Source organism: Genypterus blacodes, unplaced genomic scaffold (assembly GCF_046128005.1).
Source record: "Genypterus blacodes isolate CSIRO-AG114 ecotype Tasmania unplaced genomic scaffold, CSIRO-AGI_Gbla_v1 ptg000058l_1, whole genome shotgun sequence".
Taxonomy (NCBI): Eukaryota; Metazoa; Chordata; class Actinopteri; order Ophidiiformes; family Ophidiidae; genus Genypterus; species Genypterus blacodes.
In genome coordinates, this window is record NW_027466870.1 from 6,110,471 (window position 1) to 6,130,000 (window position 19,530).

General features: G+C 46.9%; 1 protein-coding gene across 1 annotated transcript in view; it reads left to right on the plus strand.

Moving 5' to 3' along the window:
• Nucleotides 1-19,530, plus strand: part of agbl4 (AGBL carboxypeptidase 4) — a 215,423-nt gene that overhangs the window by 87,350 nt on the left and 108,543 nt on the right. The window contains exon 4 of the mRNA XM_076153079.1: nt 1,461-1,555. Coding sequence (XP_076009194.1) covers nt 1,461-1,555 — 95 coding nt within the window. The remainder of the gene's footprint in view (nt 1-1,460; nt 1,556-19,530) is intronic.

Consider the following 19,530-nt stretch of genomic DNA (forward strand, 5'->3'; position numbering starts at 1 on the left):
TCTCTCTCTCTCTCTCTCTCTCTCTCTCTCTCTCTCTCTCTCTCTCTCTCTCTCTCTCTCTCTCTCTCTCTTCATTGTGTCTTCAGCGTGTGCGTGTTGTGTGCTTTACCTCCAAGCCCACCTGCTGCACCTCTGCCCCCATCCAATAAGAGCCCATGTTTATTGCTCTGCCCTCGCCCACAGTAACTTCCTGTTCCTGTTACATCTCCTTCCCTTGTTTTGATTCCGCCCGAACCACTTTGTCTCCCCTGAACCCGTATCTCAGTCATCTGCCCGGGGTTTGGGCTGCCGGGGAATTAAACAGGCCTAACAAATAGATTACAAACAATGGGGTAGAGTGAACTTAGGGAAGAAGCCAATCTGAATTTGTTGTGGCAAAAGAATGAGAAAAGAGTGTGTGTGTGTGTGTGTGCAGTCAGAGTGAGCCGGTGGAGTCAGAGCGAGGCTGTATTTGCCTGAGGGGAAAAGGCTGAAAAGTAGCTCTTGCAACAGATGTGCAGGGCAGTAAAGTGTAATTGAAATGCCAGCAGCAATGGTCTTATCTCCCTGCTACAGGAGCCTGCTGCCAGTCTCAACATCAGTTAGATGTCATTTTACCTAAGTCTGAATCAGCCTGCCACAATCCGCAATCCCCATTTCTCTGATGCTAGGCAGGAGAAAAAAGGGAGGAATGGATGGAGGGGGGGGCGGTGGAAGAAGAGGAGGGAGAGGAGGGGGGGGGGGGGGTCTGTAATAGGATTTCAGTAGCACCCAGTTAACTTCCACCACCTGGACTTAGTTGGTAATTTGATATGCTCCATCAATAGGATTCATTTACCGCACCACAGTATTACCATCACCATTCATTTGACTTCTTCTTTATATATTTTTTCCATTTCTCTCCCCACATTTTCCCACTCGTCCTGATCCTAATCAGGGATACAGAGGGGGAGGGAGGAGGGAGGAAGGAAGGAAAGGAATCTGACACAGTATTCCAGCACAGAAAGGAAGTCTATGGTACAGGGGAGGTGGAAAGCCGGGCTTGTGGCCCCCGTGGCCCCCCTGGCCCCCCTGGCCCCCCTGGCCCCGGTGGCCGTCCCCCGCACTCCGGGCTGAGCTTAATGGTTTAGACGGAGCAGCGTCCCTCCAGGGAGAAGCACAATGTCCTCCCAGATTAAAGGCTGCCTCTCCTCCCAGCTGCTGCCTTTTATCTGAAACTCTGTCATCTGGACCTGGGATCATCTGAGGGACATTAAAGCGTCCTTATCTCTTCTATATAATGTTAGCGTGTTGTGTGTGTTGTTGTGCTGCTGGTATTCATGATGGTCAGGGCCTCTTTTCTATTGGATTCCTGTTTTTGGTGAATCTCAGATATCATATGAGTGGAATAAGGTTCAGTCTGCTAATCTAACAAACTACAAAACCTTTTATACTTCTATCTTCTTTAAATTCTAACATTTGTCTCTTTGTTTGTCTTGCAGAGGGTCATTTTCAACGTGGTGAACTTCTCCAAGACCAAGAGCCTGTACAGAGACGGCATGTCCCCTGTGGTCAAGTCCACCAGCCGGCCCAAGTGGTGAGCAAACAGAACAAGAATAAGAATCTTCATCATCACAATCTTCTGTGAAATGCTTCCTATTACATATTGCCGTTACACAAAGTTTGCTTGTTCCAAAGTAGACACACACACGTACACACTGTCAAGCACTCACCCTAAAGACTGATGCTTTAGATTTCCAGAGTGGATGCGTCTGGCTGCATTAGCATGTGATCTGCCATCCATTGGTTGCCAGCATGACGGCTGTCTGAGGTAATAACGGCTGACTGATGGACCCTGCCTGTGTGTGTGTGTGTGTGTGTGTGTGTGAATGAATAGGTGTGGCAGAGAGAGAATGGGGCGAGTGCAGTGGGGTTGGGCGAGGAGGTTGGTGTATCCGTCGGGGCGAAGCGGGGGAAACAGGGTGGCGTGATTAAGTGTTGCCGTCCAACAGGAGCCCTGACATCTGTCATCGGTTGATGGAGGGCATCCGCAGGAACGCCAGGCATCTGCCACCCTGAGCTGTCTGCGCCTGCTACCCCGGCAACCACACCCCACAGGCCGGCGCGTGCCGTGTCGCAGGCTAATGGGAAGAGACAATGGGCATGACACGGGCCGACAGGAAAGATGAACTGCTGTCAACTGAACAATGCAACGCAACAGGATGCAGCTCAGATCAGAGGCACGCTCGGTCTCACTGCACGCTGTGTGTGTTTGCTCTACGAGGTGTGTTAGGGGAATTGGACTTCACTGTGGCAGACATTACTCGCATTACTCACATTACTCATCAGGTCCAGTATTTATTTATAGATAAATATGAGCCAGTGTTTGCTCTTAAAGTGTCTTTATCTCTCAGGTGTGTTACCTTAGTGTGTGTACACAGCAGCATCAAGCAGTGATGTGTCTGCTCACAGTTTAGCACACAAGCTGTCAACACACCAGTCTTCTTTCTGTGATTGTCCCACTTTCTAACAGACCACATTCTGACCAGTCTTCATTTCTTTTGAGACATAATAGTAAACATCCATTGTGTAATCTCAGCACAAAGGTAATCATGCAATCCTGTAGATAATACTTTAATACGCTCTCATAAACACTTCTTTAAGTGTCAGGCCCAGCAGGAGGTGAGGTTGCTCAGACACACTCACCTCCCCACGCCAGCCGGGCTTCAGCCGCTCCTCTCAGCACCGTGCCTGCTAAAAGGCTTCTTGTTGCATGCACTTATAGATCCATTTTCAACTGTCTGACATTGTTTGTGTCCCCTCGAAGTGGTCAAGATGCTTTTAACACAACCTCCCCTATTTGACTTTCCAGCGGCACAACAAAGCGCAGACAGCTCCTAAAGTAGCAATCTTCTCCTTTTGACAGTTACAGATATGGAATAAATAAAAAGGCAGGAGTGTGGAGAGCCTCTGCCTGTCTGAACCCAGGACTCACACAGGGCAGGATAAAGACGCCGCGCAGGGAGACAGGGAGATGGAAACAGAGACAGTCTTTCAGAGGAACAGAGAGAAAACAGAAACACCAGATACAAGAAAGAGAGATTACTGAGACAGGTAGACAGCAGAGAGAGAGAGATGGGGAGAGAGAGAGAGATGGGGAGAGAGAGTGAGAGGGAATAGATTGCACCCCCACACGCCGCTCCAGCCCAAACCTCTGTATTTATCAGAGGAATCGTGAGTATTAGCCCAGGAATTGAAGCCTTTATCTCCACGTACAGGTGCCTTATGTCCCGGGGCTGGCATATCAGCTGGGGCTGGAGGTTTGGGGGCTCGGCTGGCATCAGCTCAGTGAGAGACAACTGGCAGATTACAGTCCTGCAGGGGCTTTCACCGCTACAGGTGGACGGATGGCTCCTCCTTTGCTTTTCCCTCCTTTTCCCTCCTGTCCCTCAACCGTACCTCCGGTGTTTGGACCTAGACACGGCTACAGGTTACATGATTGATCAAATAACCAAATGTATGTGGTGAATGTGAAATAGGGGGTTTCAGGAGTTTCTAAATAGTTAATCCAACAATGTAAACCTTCTTATTCCTGGGCTGTGAAGTTGAGTGAACAGCTGTAGAGTAAACGCTCCAAAATCAGAAAGCCTCTGCCATTGTTAAGAGCAAATTAAAGATGCAAAACATTACATTGAAGTTCATTGCCAGGGGGGAGAAAAGCAAAGAGAGTGTGTGAGGCAGAGTGTGTGTGAGGCAGAGTGTGTGTGAGGCAGAGGGCGCAGCTTAAACCGGAGTTTCTTGTGCTAGTCTGAGACAACGGCCCCCTCGGTGACACTGTGTGCCAACGACGCCCCTGTGCTCTGCCAGTTGTTAGACTGCTGGAGCAAACAATGACCTGGCATCCTCATTCTCTCAGATAAGCTCATTGTGAAGTCAGAGAGTGTGTGTGTGTGTGTGTGTGTGTGTGTGTGTGTGTGTGTGTGTGAGTGGCCAGGATGCTGCAGAGTGACTGCATCGTGTGAGAGCCTACACATGTGGAGGAAGATATAAGTTAAGACTGAACCATAGAGTTTGGTTTTATTAAAGCATACAGGATATGATGATGTCATTAAGGATGTCACTCATGTCTGTACTGTAACCTGCTATCTACTGGATGAATCAAATCAAGGAGGATTAGCAGGAAATCATGCTTTATGGCCGTCCCTTTAATCTCAAACACACTTCTGTACATCATTTATCTCTAATTGAGTCGCTGATATATAATTTGGAATGCGTCCCAATGCCTGGTGTCTCTTTTAATTAACTTTCTGCTCGTTCATTAGTCAGTGGGTGCGTGAGGATAAAAATAGCCGCCCCTCTAACCGAGCAAACAGATGAACGGTGAGGACCGGAGGAAATGGGTTGCCAAACATCGCATCTAAAGTTAGAAGCAGTCAACCTTGATCAAGGGTAAACGCTTTTCCTCCTTTATTTGTATTTTCTACGGGAGGCAAACAAAACAGAAGAGTGCAGGTGTGCAAGTCAGTCAGTCAGTCAGTCAGTCAGTCAGTCAGTCAGTCAGTCAGTCAGGGCAATTTTGCTCTTCTACCAAATCCGTCCTGTAAGAGTGTGTGTTAGTTTGATGCAACAGCATAGTGAAATTCTATTTGGAGATGTCTGCGGCTGCATCGCAGCGCAGTAATTGTTCTGTCAATCAGCGCCGCCCCGGCTTGCCTGCTTCCCTCGCCACTTGTTAAGGCCTGGCAGAGGGTGAGGGGTGAGAGGAGGGTGAGGCAGGGTGAGGCGGAGTGAAAGGCTGCTGCCCCCTCTCTGTGTGCGTCTCTCTCTCTCTCCCTCCCTCTCTCTCTCTTTCTTTAGCGAGGACTCACTTCCTGTCTTCTCTCTTATCTCCTCCTGCCTCATTTGTTTTTACAGTCTTTCCCTGGATCCTTTATAAAGTGCTTTTGTTCTCAGCCACTCCTTCTATCTCTCACTTTAGCTTTGTTGTCCTGGTGTTTTACTGTTGTGCCGTATGATCACATTTCCTGTTTATATTATCAGACTAATTAGGTCTTGGTGGGATTTCAGTCCTGTGTGTTCTTCCTAAGGTAAAGTGTGTGTGTGTGTGATACGATTCCTTTGAGCAGCTGTGGCAGAACACTAGAATGTTTAAGCATCAGGTAAAGTGTCTCTGTTCTCCTACGTCTTACAGAGGAGTTGGACGATATCAGACGGACAGTTGTGCGGCTCAGCGTTTCTCCTCTGCAGCTGCAGGAGCTCACATCTGGCCGGTGTAATGCTTCCTGCAGACAGACGGCGTTGATCCCCTCGCATGCTCAAAGCTTCATGAGGTGAACTTCTCCTCAGGCTAGTCTGATAACAAAGACCCCTCCCCCCTCTGCAGCATCAGAGTTTCATAACCTGCCAAACATCAGCACTTCTGCCATCATCAGGCTGTCCTGGTTGATGAGTTGAGTCATCTTTAACCCTATGTGTGTATAGTTTTAGAGTTTTAACTTTAGTTGTGTTTGTTGGGTCTTTTTCTGTGCAATCCTTTTTATATTTGATGTTGTGTTGAGGCTCTGTCACTCAGCCCTCCTGCACACCAACATCAGTCTGCTGCTTGCTCATCATTATAATATAACACAGCTCAGAGTTTGGAGGAAACAGAACACACTTTGCCCTCTGCGGTTGGATTCTCTGCTGTAGCAATGAAACGACGCTGCGGACTCCATGAAGAAACCCTCCTGTCCGTAACCAACACACCCTGCGTCCCGTAACCGTGGCCCTGCTGAGTCGGCCCGTCTCAGTGTGACTGTGTGAGACGGTCTTGAGGGGGAGAGTTTCTCTCTTGAGGACAGAGTGTCAGGCAGAAAATTGGAGGCAGACGGAGCGTAAAGGTTGCGGTGGAACTAAAACAGTCCTCTCTTTGACTCCTCTTCACGTTCTGCAAGTTTCCCCGAGTCTCCTCTTCCCTCTGCTCCCGTGCCGCCGAGCCACTCGTACAATTAACCATGAGGCATGCCTTTTAATAATAGACCTTTTAATTGTCGACAAATGAAGAGTGATGTAAAATAGCTTAATAGCGTGCGCTAATTAATAGGGGAATTGAACGCTTGTTAATTAAGGGCAAACAGGACAAGGACCGGCTCGGGTAATTTGAGCAATAAAACCGAGACTAACGATTCATTTCCAAACAGACGCGCTTCATAAAAACGTCAGGCTCGCCCCTGTTTGGGTGTTTTAGAACGCTGGCAGCCCCCCGACCCAGACCGCACACACACCATCTATCAGCCCGGCCCTACAGTCACATGAGCACACACACATGTGACTGTGTGTGCGTGTGTGTGTTTGTGTGTGTGTGTGTGCGTGTGTGTGTGTGTGTGTGTGTGTGTGTCTCTGTGTGTCTCTGTGTGTCTCTGTATGTGTGTCTGTGTCTATGTGTGTGTGTGTGTGTGTGTGTGTGTGTGTGTGTGTCTTTCTGTGTGTGTGTGTGTGTCTGTGTGTCTGTGTGTGTTTGTGTGTGTGTGTTTGTGTGTTTTTTGTTTGTGTCTGTGTGTGTGTGTGTGTATGTGTGTGTGTGTGCGTGTGTGTGTGTGTGTTTGTGCGTGTCTGTGTGTGTGTGTGTGTGTGTGTGTCTGTGTGTGTGTCTGTTTGTGTGTGTGTGTCTGTTTCTGTGTGTGTGTGTGTGTGTGTGTGTGTGTGTGTAGTCAGCACACAGTAGGAATGTAAACAGATGTGCTGCTGTAAGAAGAAAGCAATAACATAGATTATTTGGCCCAACAAGCTCAGTCTCAGTGGGACGGCGGCGTAGCGTCTAAGTTCCTTGTTCCGTATTAAAACACAGATATATTGGAATGAATAAATTCCCAGCGTGGCCGTTGACTAATATTGCTGCAAATTCACGTTGGTATTTAGTGTCTATGTGTGTGTGTGTCCTCCCTCCCCCCTCCCCCCTCCCCCCTCCCCCCTCTGGGTGTAATTGTGAGAGGATAAATTTGATCCTCAGCCCAAAGCTGTACTCAGGCAGAGCCACACCTTCCTTTAGAGCCCAGAGTCCATTTGCTGTCTTTCCACATACGTTTTCTCAATTTCACCTACTGGGAGGTGAAAAGTAATTTATGTTTGGCTGTAGCGTGATCTTTATTACACGCCTATCCCGCCTCAGGTCTGTTTCTCTGTTCGCTGCAGTCGTGACTTCCTTCCTGACTCGTCTCCTCGCTCTCAACCCTATTTCTGAAGTGGGAACTATTGAAATCTTTTGTCATATAGGATTCTTAGATTAAAAAACAGGATGCATGCGACGCCTCCTCTCTGTCACTGTTGTCTGCGCGATAAGGGAGATAATGTTTTAATAAAAGTGGAGCGTAGGAGAAGGTGAGAAACGCGGCCTCTGTCTGATTGTGTGTCATCAGTCTCAGCCGCAGAGAGGAAATGGAGTAATATATGAATCCAAGTGTGTGTTTGGGTGAGGGAGAGAATACTTGACACGGCAGCGAGAAGGCGGAATGTGACATCAGCCAAAATATGAAGTGGTGTTCGTGTTCTCAGGCAATTACTTCCATTTCCTCCTTCTTTGGTTGACTTGAAAGATTTTGGGAGAGGAAAGCGATTACAAAGCTCTATTTTATGACAAGAAACTGCACCTCTCTCCATATCGGCTGAACTCCTCCACGTGGGCCTCTATTCTCCTGCATGGGACGAGAGAGAGAGAGAGAGAGAGAGAGAGAGAGGGCGAGCAGGGAGGAGCACCAATCAGGAGGATCTACAGCACATGCAGCTGCGTTGTTCACTGGAACTCATTAGCATGCAGCCAGAGGAGAGGAAAGAGGATTATATGAGGGGAATAATGGAAGAAAATGTAGCAAATAGATTAATAATCTTCTAGATGGGGATAAGGGTGTGTGAGTGGAGTTGTGTGTGTTTACGGGTGTGCGCACGTAAGCATGTGTGGCTATATGGCTGCCTGCAGAAAGAAAGAGAGAGAGAGAGAGAGAGAGGAGAGAGAGAGAAGGTAGAAATAGGAGAGAAGGGCGAGGGGGGAATTGCTGCAGAACAGGAACTTGCTTCTGGCTCTCCATTCAACCCACAAATGACTTACCTGGACAGTTTTATGTTTGCCTGGAGGAGAATTAAAAAGCCACTTCATTTCCCCCCTTTACAGGCTCGGTACGCATGTCAGTGCAGCCCTCCCTGAAAGCGCTCTAATCTAAATGCTTTTGTCAGGGGAGATTTGCTAGATTGCAGCAGGCAGAGGTACAAATTGGTTGTGTCATCTTATAATGAACTAGGTGAGGCGTTGCAGTTTTTCTGCAGCCAACAGTCCCCTGATTACTGTACTGTAAGTCTGGAACTGCTTATAGCATTACGGGCAGGAAGACTTCACCTTCACCCCTCTTTGTTCCAGAGGCCCGGACTGGTGGACGCTGCAGAATGCTTTGGGCATGCGTTGTGTGTGTGTGTGTGTGTGTGTGTGTGTGTGTGTGTGTGTGTGTGTGTGTGTGTGTGTGTGTGTGTGTGTTCAACTTTTAACAGCTCATCATTCACACTGGCTGCTTGTCCTATGCTGGATTTGAAATGCATATAGAAGCCAAGCCTGCATGCTGTGCAGAATACTGAGAGGAGGTTTTTGTGTGTTGGTGATTGGCTGTAGGTTGGTTGAAGCTCGTCGGGTGTGCTCAGCATGATGGCCAGTGATCTCCCGACCCCCAAGCTAAAGGATTATGGGTATCTCAGCAATTCCACAAAGCCGTGCGGCCGCGTGTTTATGGCACACATTAGGGCACCGTGGAGGCCCGGTTGCTATCTGCATCATGGCCTAACGTGGGGATCAGCCTGTCTGTCTGTCTGTCTGTGGTCTACAGGAGGTCTCAGCTTCACCCGGCTCTCTTATCATTTGAGTATCTCCCGTTATTACATTGCCAAACATTCAGATAGCAGCTTGGGTTGTATGTTTCCATCAGGACACGCAGGCTGATGTGTAGCGTGTTGAAATGGCTCTTCTCTTGTCTTGGTCTTGCCTGAATGAGTCTGCGTGTCAGATATATGAGTAGTGAAATGGAGTGTAAAGCTTGGGGGATTGGACTGTCTCAAAGCCACCGCTGTGATTTAATTACTACAGCGCCGTGGAATTGATTAACGCGATAGACGTCAAGAGAAAAAGACAAGCTTGACAAGAAGAAAGATGTAAAGGAGATAGAATAATGATTTATTTACTTTCCTGCTCATTCTCACAGACCTGGCTTGATTTTTAAGGTAGCACACAAGACACTATGTCATCAGTAACACATGGACGAGCTCTTGTTGTTGCAGCACTAAAGACGTCACAGTGATTGTTTTATTATTGTTGTGTTCTGTGGTCTGCAACACTTTGCTCAGCTGTCAGATTTCTGTGATAAAAGCCTCTAATTCCCCTAAAGAGCCTTTTGAGCAGCGGGGAGACAGCAGCCCCATCAAAGTGACCATCAACCACAGATACTGAGGGGAATCCAGAAAAAAACCACAGTGGCTAAACGGTGTCACGCTAAATAAACGCTGCAATAACCAAACCTCATTCATAAAAGCTTCCTTACCTTAATTACAACACCGCTGTCCCATTACTGCTGTGTTGTTGTCAGGGCGACACCTGCTAACAGGTAAAAGTGCAAATCAGCATGTTGATAATTGCTACATGTTAGAGCCACGCGACTTATATGGACAAGATGGACGCAGCAAAGCAGCAACACAAACCAAACTTAGAACCACCATGTTTAACAGAAGAGAGAGAGACATGCAGAGCGCAGAGATTGATGCTTGAGGAAGAGACATAGTGCTTCAATTATATCTGTCACGGAATCTCCCTAATTTCTTCAGCATTCGACCATATGCATCATTTATAAAAGGTAAATTAAGCTTCCCTGCCTCTGCAATGACGCTGTAGTAAAACAGGATCGGCTGTGGACACAGAGCAGTGTGTGTGTGACAGCCTTTGTTTTAATGTGCAGAGAGCAGTGCCAGCTAACCCAGCAGTGTCTGTGCATGTGTGTGTGTGTGTGTGTGTGTGTGTGTGTGTACCGCTTAGATGGATGTGTGCACAACATATATCTCCACACATTCCCGCCCTGTGTGCATCTGTTTGTACTCGCTTGTGTTTGTGTTTGTCAGCATGTTTTTGACGACACTGTAGGACATCAGGGCGGGATTGCTCTGAATGTGAGGAAACAGCTCATCTGAATATAGATGGGTCCCATCTGGAGGCGGTTGGCTTTGGCCTCTCATAATTTTGTAAGCAGCAAAGCATCTGGGGCCCGCTAATGAAACTAAAGTCACAGGAAAGGCCCTGGGCTAGTCCAGGCTGTGTGTCGCTGTGAGGGATGGTGGCGACGAGGGAGGGGAGAGGAGAGGAGAGAGGAAGGGTGGAAGGATGGATGGAGGGAGACGTGGGCCAGGAGGGAAGGCTGTGCTGAGAATATCGAAGGTCTTAAAGAGACCTAGATGGCTCCTTTGAGAGAACGGGCGAAGAAGCCAAGTAGGCCATTAGAAAACTGAGCCATAAAATGAAGACAGTGGTGTCTTTATTGTGGCCCATTAACTCAGATGTTCATGCGGAGATAGCAGCACTATGTGCCACTGTAATGAGCAATATAACGATGCCACAGCATAGAATGATGCACTGTTTAAAAAAAAAAAACCCACTCTGGTTAAGTAGAATTATGTTAACTACTGGCATCAGCTTGTGAGTGGAGTTGGAGGCTCTAATAGCTAACCTGAACACTCTGCCTGGCCAGGAAGTCCATCCCAGCAGGGTCTTCCTCAGCCCTCCATTTACATTACTTTCTGTCTGTGCCCTCTGCATGATACAGAGCAAAATAGGGAAAAAAGAAAAGGGTTAGGTTTTCATTTGGTTAAAGGACCAATTCGAACAAATCATTCTAAAAAAAAAAAAGGGAACAAAACTCACCATTTTTCCAATTATCCCTGTTGCTGCCCCAGTGTGATTGAGGTTGAATGGAATTTCAGTGCTCAAAGCATTTTGAAAATTTGTGCCATTTTCCAGAAAGTGAAACGACTTTGTTCTGTGGGTAAACAAATGTGAAAATGATCCGTGCAGAGTTTTGTGTATTATCTGACCTATGCTTTAGAATAATGGAGCATTTTGGCTCATTTAGCCACTCGCTCCTTCCTGTTGCTGCTCTTTCTGTTTATCCTCTGCAGCTACCTGTCTCTTACCTCTCATCCTCACGCCTGTCTTGCAATAACGTCCATGACCCTGAGCCACCGTACCGTCCACAGTGGCTACTACTTGTGGTTTGCTTAGGGAATGGAACGCCATAGGCCCTTCTTCTTAAACTTTATTATTATAGCTCCTTTATTCCTCCCCTGCCTGATTTCCCAGTGGAAATGAAATGAAAAAGTAATTGGTTCTCCTTTTTATTACTGTCATCTTTGTTTTCTGGCCCTGAGAGTCAGATTGCCTGGTCTCACAGAGCTGCACTTTTACCCCCATCTAAAGTCACAGGGAAGAGAAACAATAACAGGGAAAATAACAATCAGCTACATAAAAAAAATGACCTGTCAGAAAGAGCGTGCGGGGCTGCCACCGTGTTGACACCCACCAATTGTTTATGACGGGATGAGTCAGTCAGAGCCGGACTGACTGTGGCCCCCACGATCTGCCAACTCCCACGGTCCAGGGGAAAGATGCTTCAGAGGAGATTAGGATCACAGACAGTGGGACGGAGAGAGAGAAGAGTGTGGAGGGTGAGAGAGATGGATGGAAGAGGAGGAAGAGCTGCAGAAAGTAGGTTAAAGTAGAGTGGAGGAGGTTGAGGGCAAGGGGACAAGGGGGGGCTCCCCTGGGGGGCCTGGGAGACCCTCAGAATCAGGTTGATGGGGGATCAGACTCCTTGTGCGGAGCTCGTCAAATCATTTATTCATCGGCTTCATTAAGCAGGAATTACAAGGCTGCTTTGAGGCCTTTAGGTCACTTCCTGCTCTATTCTTAATGAAAGCCCCAAGTGTATCCCACCTGTCAGCTGTTTAGAAGTGGGACTAGTGTGACTTTTGAATAACAATCACCGTCAACTAAAAGGTGGCTTTGAAACATTTACAAAGTGTTTTCACATTCTTCTGTAGTTCATTTATCCATGTATTTATGTATCATGGAGGAAGCGGTTGTATAGTAGTGTTCATCAGAAGCAGTGACATGGAATGCTGTATGCTAATGTTGTGTAATTCTCCTAATTCTCCTGTGATTTGAAACAGAATAACCTTTATAAAGAGGCGGTGTTGGCCTCTGCCGTATCTCCTGCCTATCTCATCTAACTTCAGCGAGGAGACGTGGCAACACAACAGTGATTGTCCTCTGGACCTTCACACGTGTAATTATAACCGGGGAAGATAATTAAGGAGGCGGAGAGGAAGACAGATCTTGTCATTTAGGGAACAATGCCGTCCAATCTACTCATGTTTATTGTACTTCCTGAATTATCAGCTGACATGTCCGTGCAATCAGCCTCAGAGCTCAGTTCAGCCCAGTTTGACAGACACACACACACACACCCCCCCTCACCCTGCCTGAATGTCAACACACAAACCCCCTAATCTTGTTCCAGATCGCGAGCTGATGACATCTGAATATGCATGGGACAAAGATTATGATTCGGGGTTGGCTGTTATCTCTCATATATGTCACCATGGCATCTCAGAGAGAATATCCCCCCAAAATAGGCTTACAGGTGATATTGTGCTCAGAAAAATGGAGATGGGAATTAAATACAGATTCTATAGATATACAGGATTATTCACACAGACGCCACTGACCTCTGAGACGTAAACCACATGCGACATTAGGATCATTTAGAGAGAGAGAGAGAGAGAGAGAGAGGGAGAGAGAGAGAGAGAGAGAGCTGTCCTTTAACCTGAAGAGGCCCGAGCTTAAGCTAATTATGATTATTGGCAGGTTATGATTAATAGTTAGTGTTTACGTTTTGACACAGTTCAGTGTTTTGCAGCAATGAAAAATGTAATTGAATCTCAATTGTTGTTGGAACTTTTGTGTCTCACAATGTTGGGAACTGTCTAGGGCCTCCCAGCATTAAAATGGAAGAATGGGATCTCTTCTTCTTCTCTAGTTTCAGGTCTTTCAGTCCTGTCTTAGTTCTATGGTTCAGTGCAGGGACTAGTTTCCAGGTTTTAAGCAAATCAACTATAAATGGTCAGTTAGTGTGTGTTTCCATCAAGAGGGCGCGACAATTACAATTACATTTCCCCAGCCATGATGTCATGTATGTTAAGGAATGACTTTGGCTCCTCTGTTGCCAAACATCACGTGTTGTTTTTGCCACTCACTCAAAAGAGAGAGCTTACAGCAGCGTGCACCGAGGGACCAACTGGGACTGGAGGCTGCAACATCAAGAGGCAGAGCGGGGCAGATGGTTGGTCTGGTGGTGGAGGAGTGGAGGAAATAGAGGAAGATTCTGCATTGTCATCGTTTACTCAAGCAACCTTTTCCTGTCAGCCCGTCAAGCTGTCCAGCTCAGCCAAGCGTGGAATTCAGAAGTATATTCATCTTTTTCTCATTTTCTGGTGTTTCTGGTCTCCACTCAGGCTTCTTACGGGCGCACATCTCATCATACGTACGTGTGTGAGAGAGAGTGTGTGGAGAGGGTCTTCAGTCACTCTGGCACCTTCCCAGCTCCCCTGGCCATACCGGCAGCTGGCAGACAGAGATTGCCCACTCATCAAGCCACTTTATCACCAGGCCCGCAGAGTTCAAGGGGCCGGTGAAAGCCCCAGCTGAGGGGCCCCCCTCACTTCTTTGACACCGGCGTACTCTTACAGCTCTGGTGTCGAGTGGTCAAACTTGGCCGGTGAGCCCTTGAAACGAGTGGTTGTGTGAGTGAAGTGGCACAGACAGTTGACTGTTTGACAAAGGCTTAAATAAAGAATGAGAGCTAATGTGTTTGGCAGAACGGCGTGTTGCTCAATATTTTTTCCCGTGCATGTGGGATTCTTTGGCTGGGCAAGGTGCCCCTGACTGTTGGAAAATAAGATTCTGAATTTTGCTGCTGAGACACGCACACAGTAAACACACAATTTTCTTGCCAAGAGCCGGCTACAATCCTCACTAAATTATTAACCAACAGAAAATGCTGGCAGTCACCTTGTTTTAAGTGCTGGGTGTTTTGAGAGGCTGGAGAAGAAGAAGAAGTCCCATTTTGATTTATAACATTTAGCTGTTTTTTTCATAGCTGCAGAAAGTCACGGGATGAGCGAGCGGGCGAGGTCGGAGTTTAACGTCTGCTGAAGAACAAGGTGACATTAGGATGTTGAAGCGGTGGCGGCTGGCACAGGGGGACTGAGAGTGTGTGAGCGTATTGCCTCACAGTGGGACCTCTGCACCTCAGCGCTGATGCTTCTTTACACTTCCACACACTTCTCTGTAACTCTGCCAGCACGCTGCGGCCACACTGGTCCAACACAAACCACATTACCATTCCTGATCTCCATTCTCTGCCTCTCCATCCCTAACACACTCCCTCCCTCTCTCCTTCTCTCCCTCTCTCCCTCCTCCCTCTCTCCCTCCTTTGTCCTACTTAGCCAGCTACTGCAAAATCACTTATCTTCACCTTGCTTCCTCTGTCTCCTGCTAATACACATTAGCAGCCAGCAGCCATATGTAATAGGGCTGTGTGTGCCCCTGCTGGTATAATGGCTTCTCTGACACTTCCCCCATTAAGTTTGGTCAGGCAGCGCTGCACAGGAACCCTCTGCACACTCTAAAATATTGTTATATAACTACCATAAACAAGCTGCACTGTGTCATTGACTTTGGGGATGCTTGGTAGCCTATTTTCAGCTTCCTCCTTTGTTTTACTTGAGCTTTTTTGCTTTTTGTCTTCCTCCCGTTCCACATCTCGTCCCGTCTCCTCTCCTCTCCCCTGTCAAAGCTCTCTGCCTTGGGCTATAAACCTTTTTACCAGCATAATAAGGGACACATAGCTACATTATGGAGCTCATCAGATTACAGTGTGACTAAGTGGACTTGTCTGCTGTATCTAATGGGCCTGTTTGTAATCTAGCGTATCTCTACAGTAGCACCACATAGACAGATAGCGTGGGCTCCCTGCTCGCCTCTGTGTGCGGTGAAACCCGGGCCGAGTCGCCGATAACGCGATCATCAGCGGCATCCTTAACTGTTACGGTGACAAACGAGAGCCTTGATCCCGGCCGATAAGCGGCGTATTCATTTGTTTAATTAAAACAGCTTGTCTCATCGTGGTGCGAGGTCATTTTAGAGAATGTTAGAATTAAAGCAGGTAATTAAGTCAAGCTCCTAGATAAGAAGCCCCACCGTGGAGGCTGCTTCTGCTGCTGGGGAAGGCAAACTTAATCTATCCCCTCTGCAATCCCACAAGGTCGTTCACTTTATTAAAGTCCAGTGCCACCACCGCTGCTCACCAGTCGGCATGATGAAATATGTTATGTACTTGTTGGGAAGCAGGGGAAAGAGGGAGGAAGATGTTCAGGGTGAAGTCTATAGTTACCACGACTACAGGAATGAAGGCAATTAAACGCTGCTCGTTATCTTGTCTAGGAGAACAGGAGGAGAACTTGTACAGCAACAAGCACCTTGACAAAGATATTTGTTTGGCCAATGGAGTGTGGCGTTAATTATCACAAGCTGATTAAAGGCAGCGAGCGGGAATAGATGTCGTTTGTCTTGCCAGCCTGAGACGCCGGAGCAGCCAGCCGGGGTCATTCTGTTCTGAGGGTCCGCCGGGCGCTATTTTTAGATCAGCCCACGTTTCCTTAATGTTTAGGATTTGGTTTATGTTTTACAGTGATTGAGTGGTGCAGAGCGGTGATAGGAGCGTAGGTAAGATGGGACAGGCTGCTGATCTGAAGGAGGAGAAGAAGAAGATTGCTTCAGCACGGCTTCATTTCCCACTGTGCAACTCTGCTAACCTTCTATGTCCATCAAACAACGTTAAGTGAACGTGACATGGAAGGTTTGTCTTTAATACAGTAATCAATATAATAATATACAGGAAGTGGCTGTGGGTCGGCCGCAGGTTTACTGGTACATCTATTTATACAGGCTGGGCTCTTTAATGACAATCCATCAGTGCACTTAAACATGAGTCATTTAGACTCATTTACAGCACTCAAGCTTTAATTACATTTGTGCGGCGACAGTTTATTGCTTATTTTCTGTTGTGCTGTTTTTATTGTTGACACATTATTTGTATGTTTGGCCTCAAACACTCAAAGTTTCCACCTTTTCCCGAATTTTACGGGCCTTCTGTTTGTTATATGCTCTGTGTGTCTCTCTCTCTTGCCCGCTCTGTCTCTCTTGCACACACACACACACACACACACACACACACGCACACACACACACACACACACTCCTCGCGAGCCCTCTCAAGGCCAGGAAAACAAATATGCCCATTTTCCTATTTGATTGTGTGTCAGCGTGGGGAAGAAGGGGGACAGGTGTGATGCATAAAACGACCCTGCGAGTCCATCACGCACACGACAGCTTTATGGTGAGGAGGTGTTTCAATCACGCCACTGCCCTAGAAGGCATCAATCAATGCACGTACACACACACACACACACATTCTACAAACACACCAATACATGTTAACACCTTACCTTCACGGCGGCACGGAAAGGGCAGCAAAGCAATCGTGGTCTAACCGCACGCTTTGCTCCAGGCAGGAAATAGAAACGTTTGACACAGAAACATGATTTGATTTTTACTTTTCATTTAACTTGATTAATTACTGGAGGAGTCTCAGGGGTTTCATTAGAAGGAAAGGGCGTTTCTTCGTGTTTCATCTTGTTATTCTCTCAGGATCGTCTCAAAGCAAAAGGTGAACTCCAGTAGCTTCACAGTCACATCCAGCATCAGGTATTGTCTTTAACTCTGTATCTCTGAATCTAGAGTTGTAGTCTGAGAGTTCCGCATAAGCCCGTTACCACAGTGAGAAGAAGAAGAAGAAGAAGAAGTTCACATTCTACTGTATTGAGACAAACTTGAGACTGAACAAACTTTTTAAAGACAACTCCAGATTTTCTGTACCACAATGTGAAACAGTTCAAAGCAATTTAGCATTATTACACAGAGAACACATACCACCAACAATGAGGAGCAAAAGCGGTGAGAAACAAAACAGCAGTGACGTTAGAGTGAAGACAAAATCTTGAAAACGTCAGCCAACGTGCAGGAGGAGAGGAGGGAGGGACCGACAATAAACTACTCCACTAAACAACAACAAGCTGCAAATTGGAACTTTAAATCCTAACTGCACCCTCAAAGTCAACACTTTGAGACGTGGCACAGGTCCTCCAAGTTGATGATGTCATGTTGAAGCGGTTGTTCCACCTGCAACATCGCCCACTGAACACCTGGCCCAACAATCCATGAACCTAACTGTAATGGTAATAGAGATTCCATTAATAGAACATCTGCACAAATACAAAGGTGTGTAGCTCTGTGAGTCCCGGCTCTGTTCTGACTCTGGTGCAGCTGTAACCATGATGTAAACACAGCATGTGGAGTTGTGTGAGGCCCGTGGAGCCTTCAGCTGGACGCTTCAGGCCCTGTGTGTTCTTTAGCATTCATCTCACTTTAGTGACCTTGAGCAGACCCCTGCCTCCCTGTGAGCCGCTCAGGTGCTGCTCTGTGTCCGACCCCTCACTTTGACCCTTCATGGAAAACAAATGTTTCAATTTTGCGCATTCCCCTCCGACCAGAGAAGGTTGAAACACTTTATCATGACTCTTTGGACTGTTTTTGAAATGATCTAAACTCAGAATATGTTTGTTCTTATCTCCTCTGCAATGAGGTCAAAGGTCACATTAGCCTCACTGTGTGGGGAACACACCGCCACGTTGCCCCTGCAATGAAGTACAACAGTGCAGGGACAAGCTGTTAAAGTGTGTGTGCGACAAAGACGGAAAGGAGGAGGCTGCATCGTACATGCAAGTGAGTGTGTGCCTGTGTGTATTGTGAGGGGTTAAATGAAAGTCAGTGTGCACACACGGGGCATCATAAGCAGACAATGAAAAATGAGGGAGGAGAAGCTGTGCAGCTAGTTTCCCAATGGGAACAGCTACAAGCAGGCCTACGTACCTTTGGTGATAATCGCTTTATGTGTGTGTGCATGTGTGTGTGTGTGCTCAGTTCAGTGAGTGAGCAGGAGCAAAAAGAGACTGGCAAATGCAAGTTTTATGGTTGTACTGTGTGTGTGTGTGTGTGTGTGTGTGTGTGTGTGTGTCTGTGTGTGTGTGTGTGTGTGTGTGTGTCTGTGTGTGTGTGTGTGTGTGTGTGTGTGTGTGTGTGTGTGGCCTCAGAGGTCTCCATCTGATTAAAACAGGAACCAATTTCTTGGCTCTGGTATCCATTCGGTCTCTGCCCTTGTGCTTTTTAATAAGCCACCACCTCAGATTGTGTATTGCAGCGAGCCTTGACCTAATGCGGTGGTTAAACATCTATTGGTTTCAGCTGAATACACATAGGAGTATGAGATTTCTATACATACTGTATTTTAGAGCCAGAGTGTGTTGGTGGGGAGGTTTTCATAGCCGGTGTGTTTGTGTAGGAGCTTGGAGGGATTTCCCCCCGCAACTCCTGACACTTGTGATGTGTAGTCAGTATACAAAGTATTATAATCTCTGTAGTGTTGTTCAGAGATCAGAGGCTGCTCATGCTATAGAGGCACCACATGTACAGGATGAGAGTCGTGTTAGAGAGATGGAGAGAGAGTGTGTCAGAGAGGAACACCTCGACATCTAACCAAGCTAAAGTCACCTTCTCTTCATAGGTGATCAACCACCTTGTCTTGGTGCATGAAGTGTCAACTCTTTACACCCTCATCATCATCATCATCATCACCGCTGCAGTGCTGCTCAACACCACCTCGTAGAAACATCTCTAATGATTCTCTCTTAAGAAACACCAGGAAGTGTTTCTTATTAAGCTTTGCTATGAATAACATGGCTCAGGTTTGGACAGCAGGCCATTTAAAATGTGATCTGCATTGACAGTGAAGTCCTATTCATTCTCTGTCTTCCCTTTTTTATTTAACTTGTACACTTAGGATACAGTCATACTTGCATTACTTACAGGTTGGTACACTGTGTGTGTATCGCTCATATCAGCTGATGAGTACCACTGAGATCACTGCAGACTCTCTGTCTCTGTTTGTTTTGGGACATGAAATGCGGTGTCTCTCTTGTTTTAATTGTCTGGCTGGGGGAAAAATCAGTTGGGAACTTGCGTCAACCTTTGGAATAGGTCCGACTGCCAAAACAAATTGTGGCTGCATTGGCAGTGCGGTGAACCTGCTTTGAACAGCTTCATTTGTAAAACAGGCATTGGCAGGTGGGAAGAAGTGCTTCTGTTGGACACTAATTGAAACAGTTTGTTTTGAAAGGTTCCTCTGGATTTCTGTTACGTGTTCATTAGGTGCTCTCCTACTCTTTTGGGAACAAGGAGACTTGTCAGGAGACCCGGGGAATAATTTTGCGTTAAGGACATATGCGTCCTTGAACCAGGTTTTAGTTCCTACTCAAGGTTCAGAAGCTGTTGGGAGGAGCAAA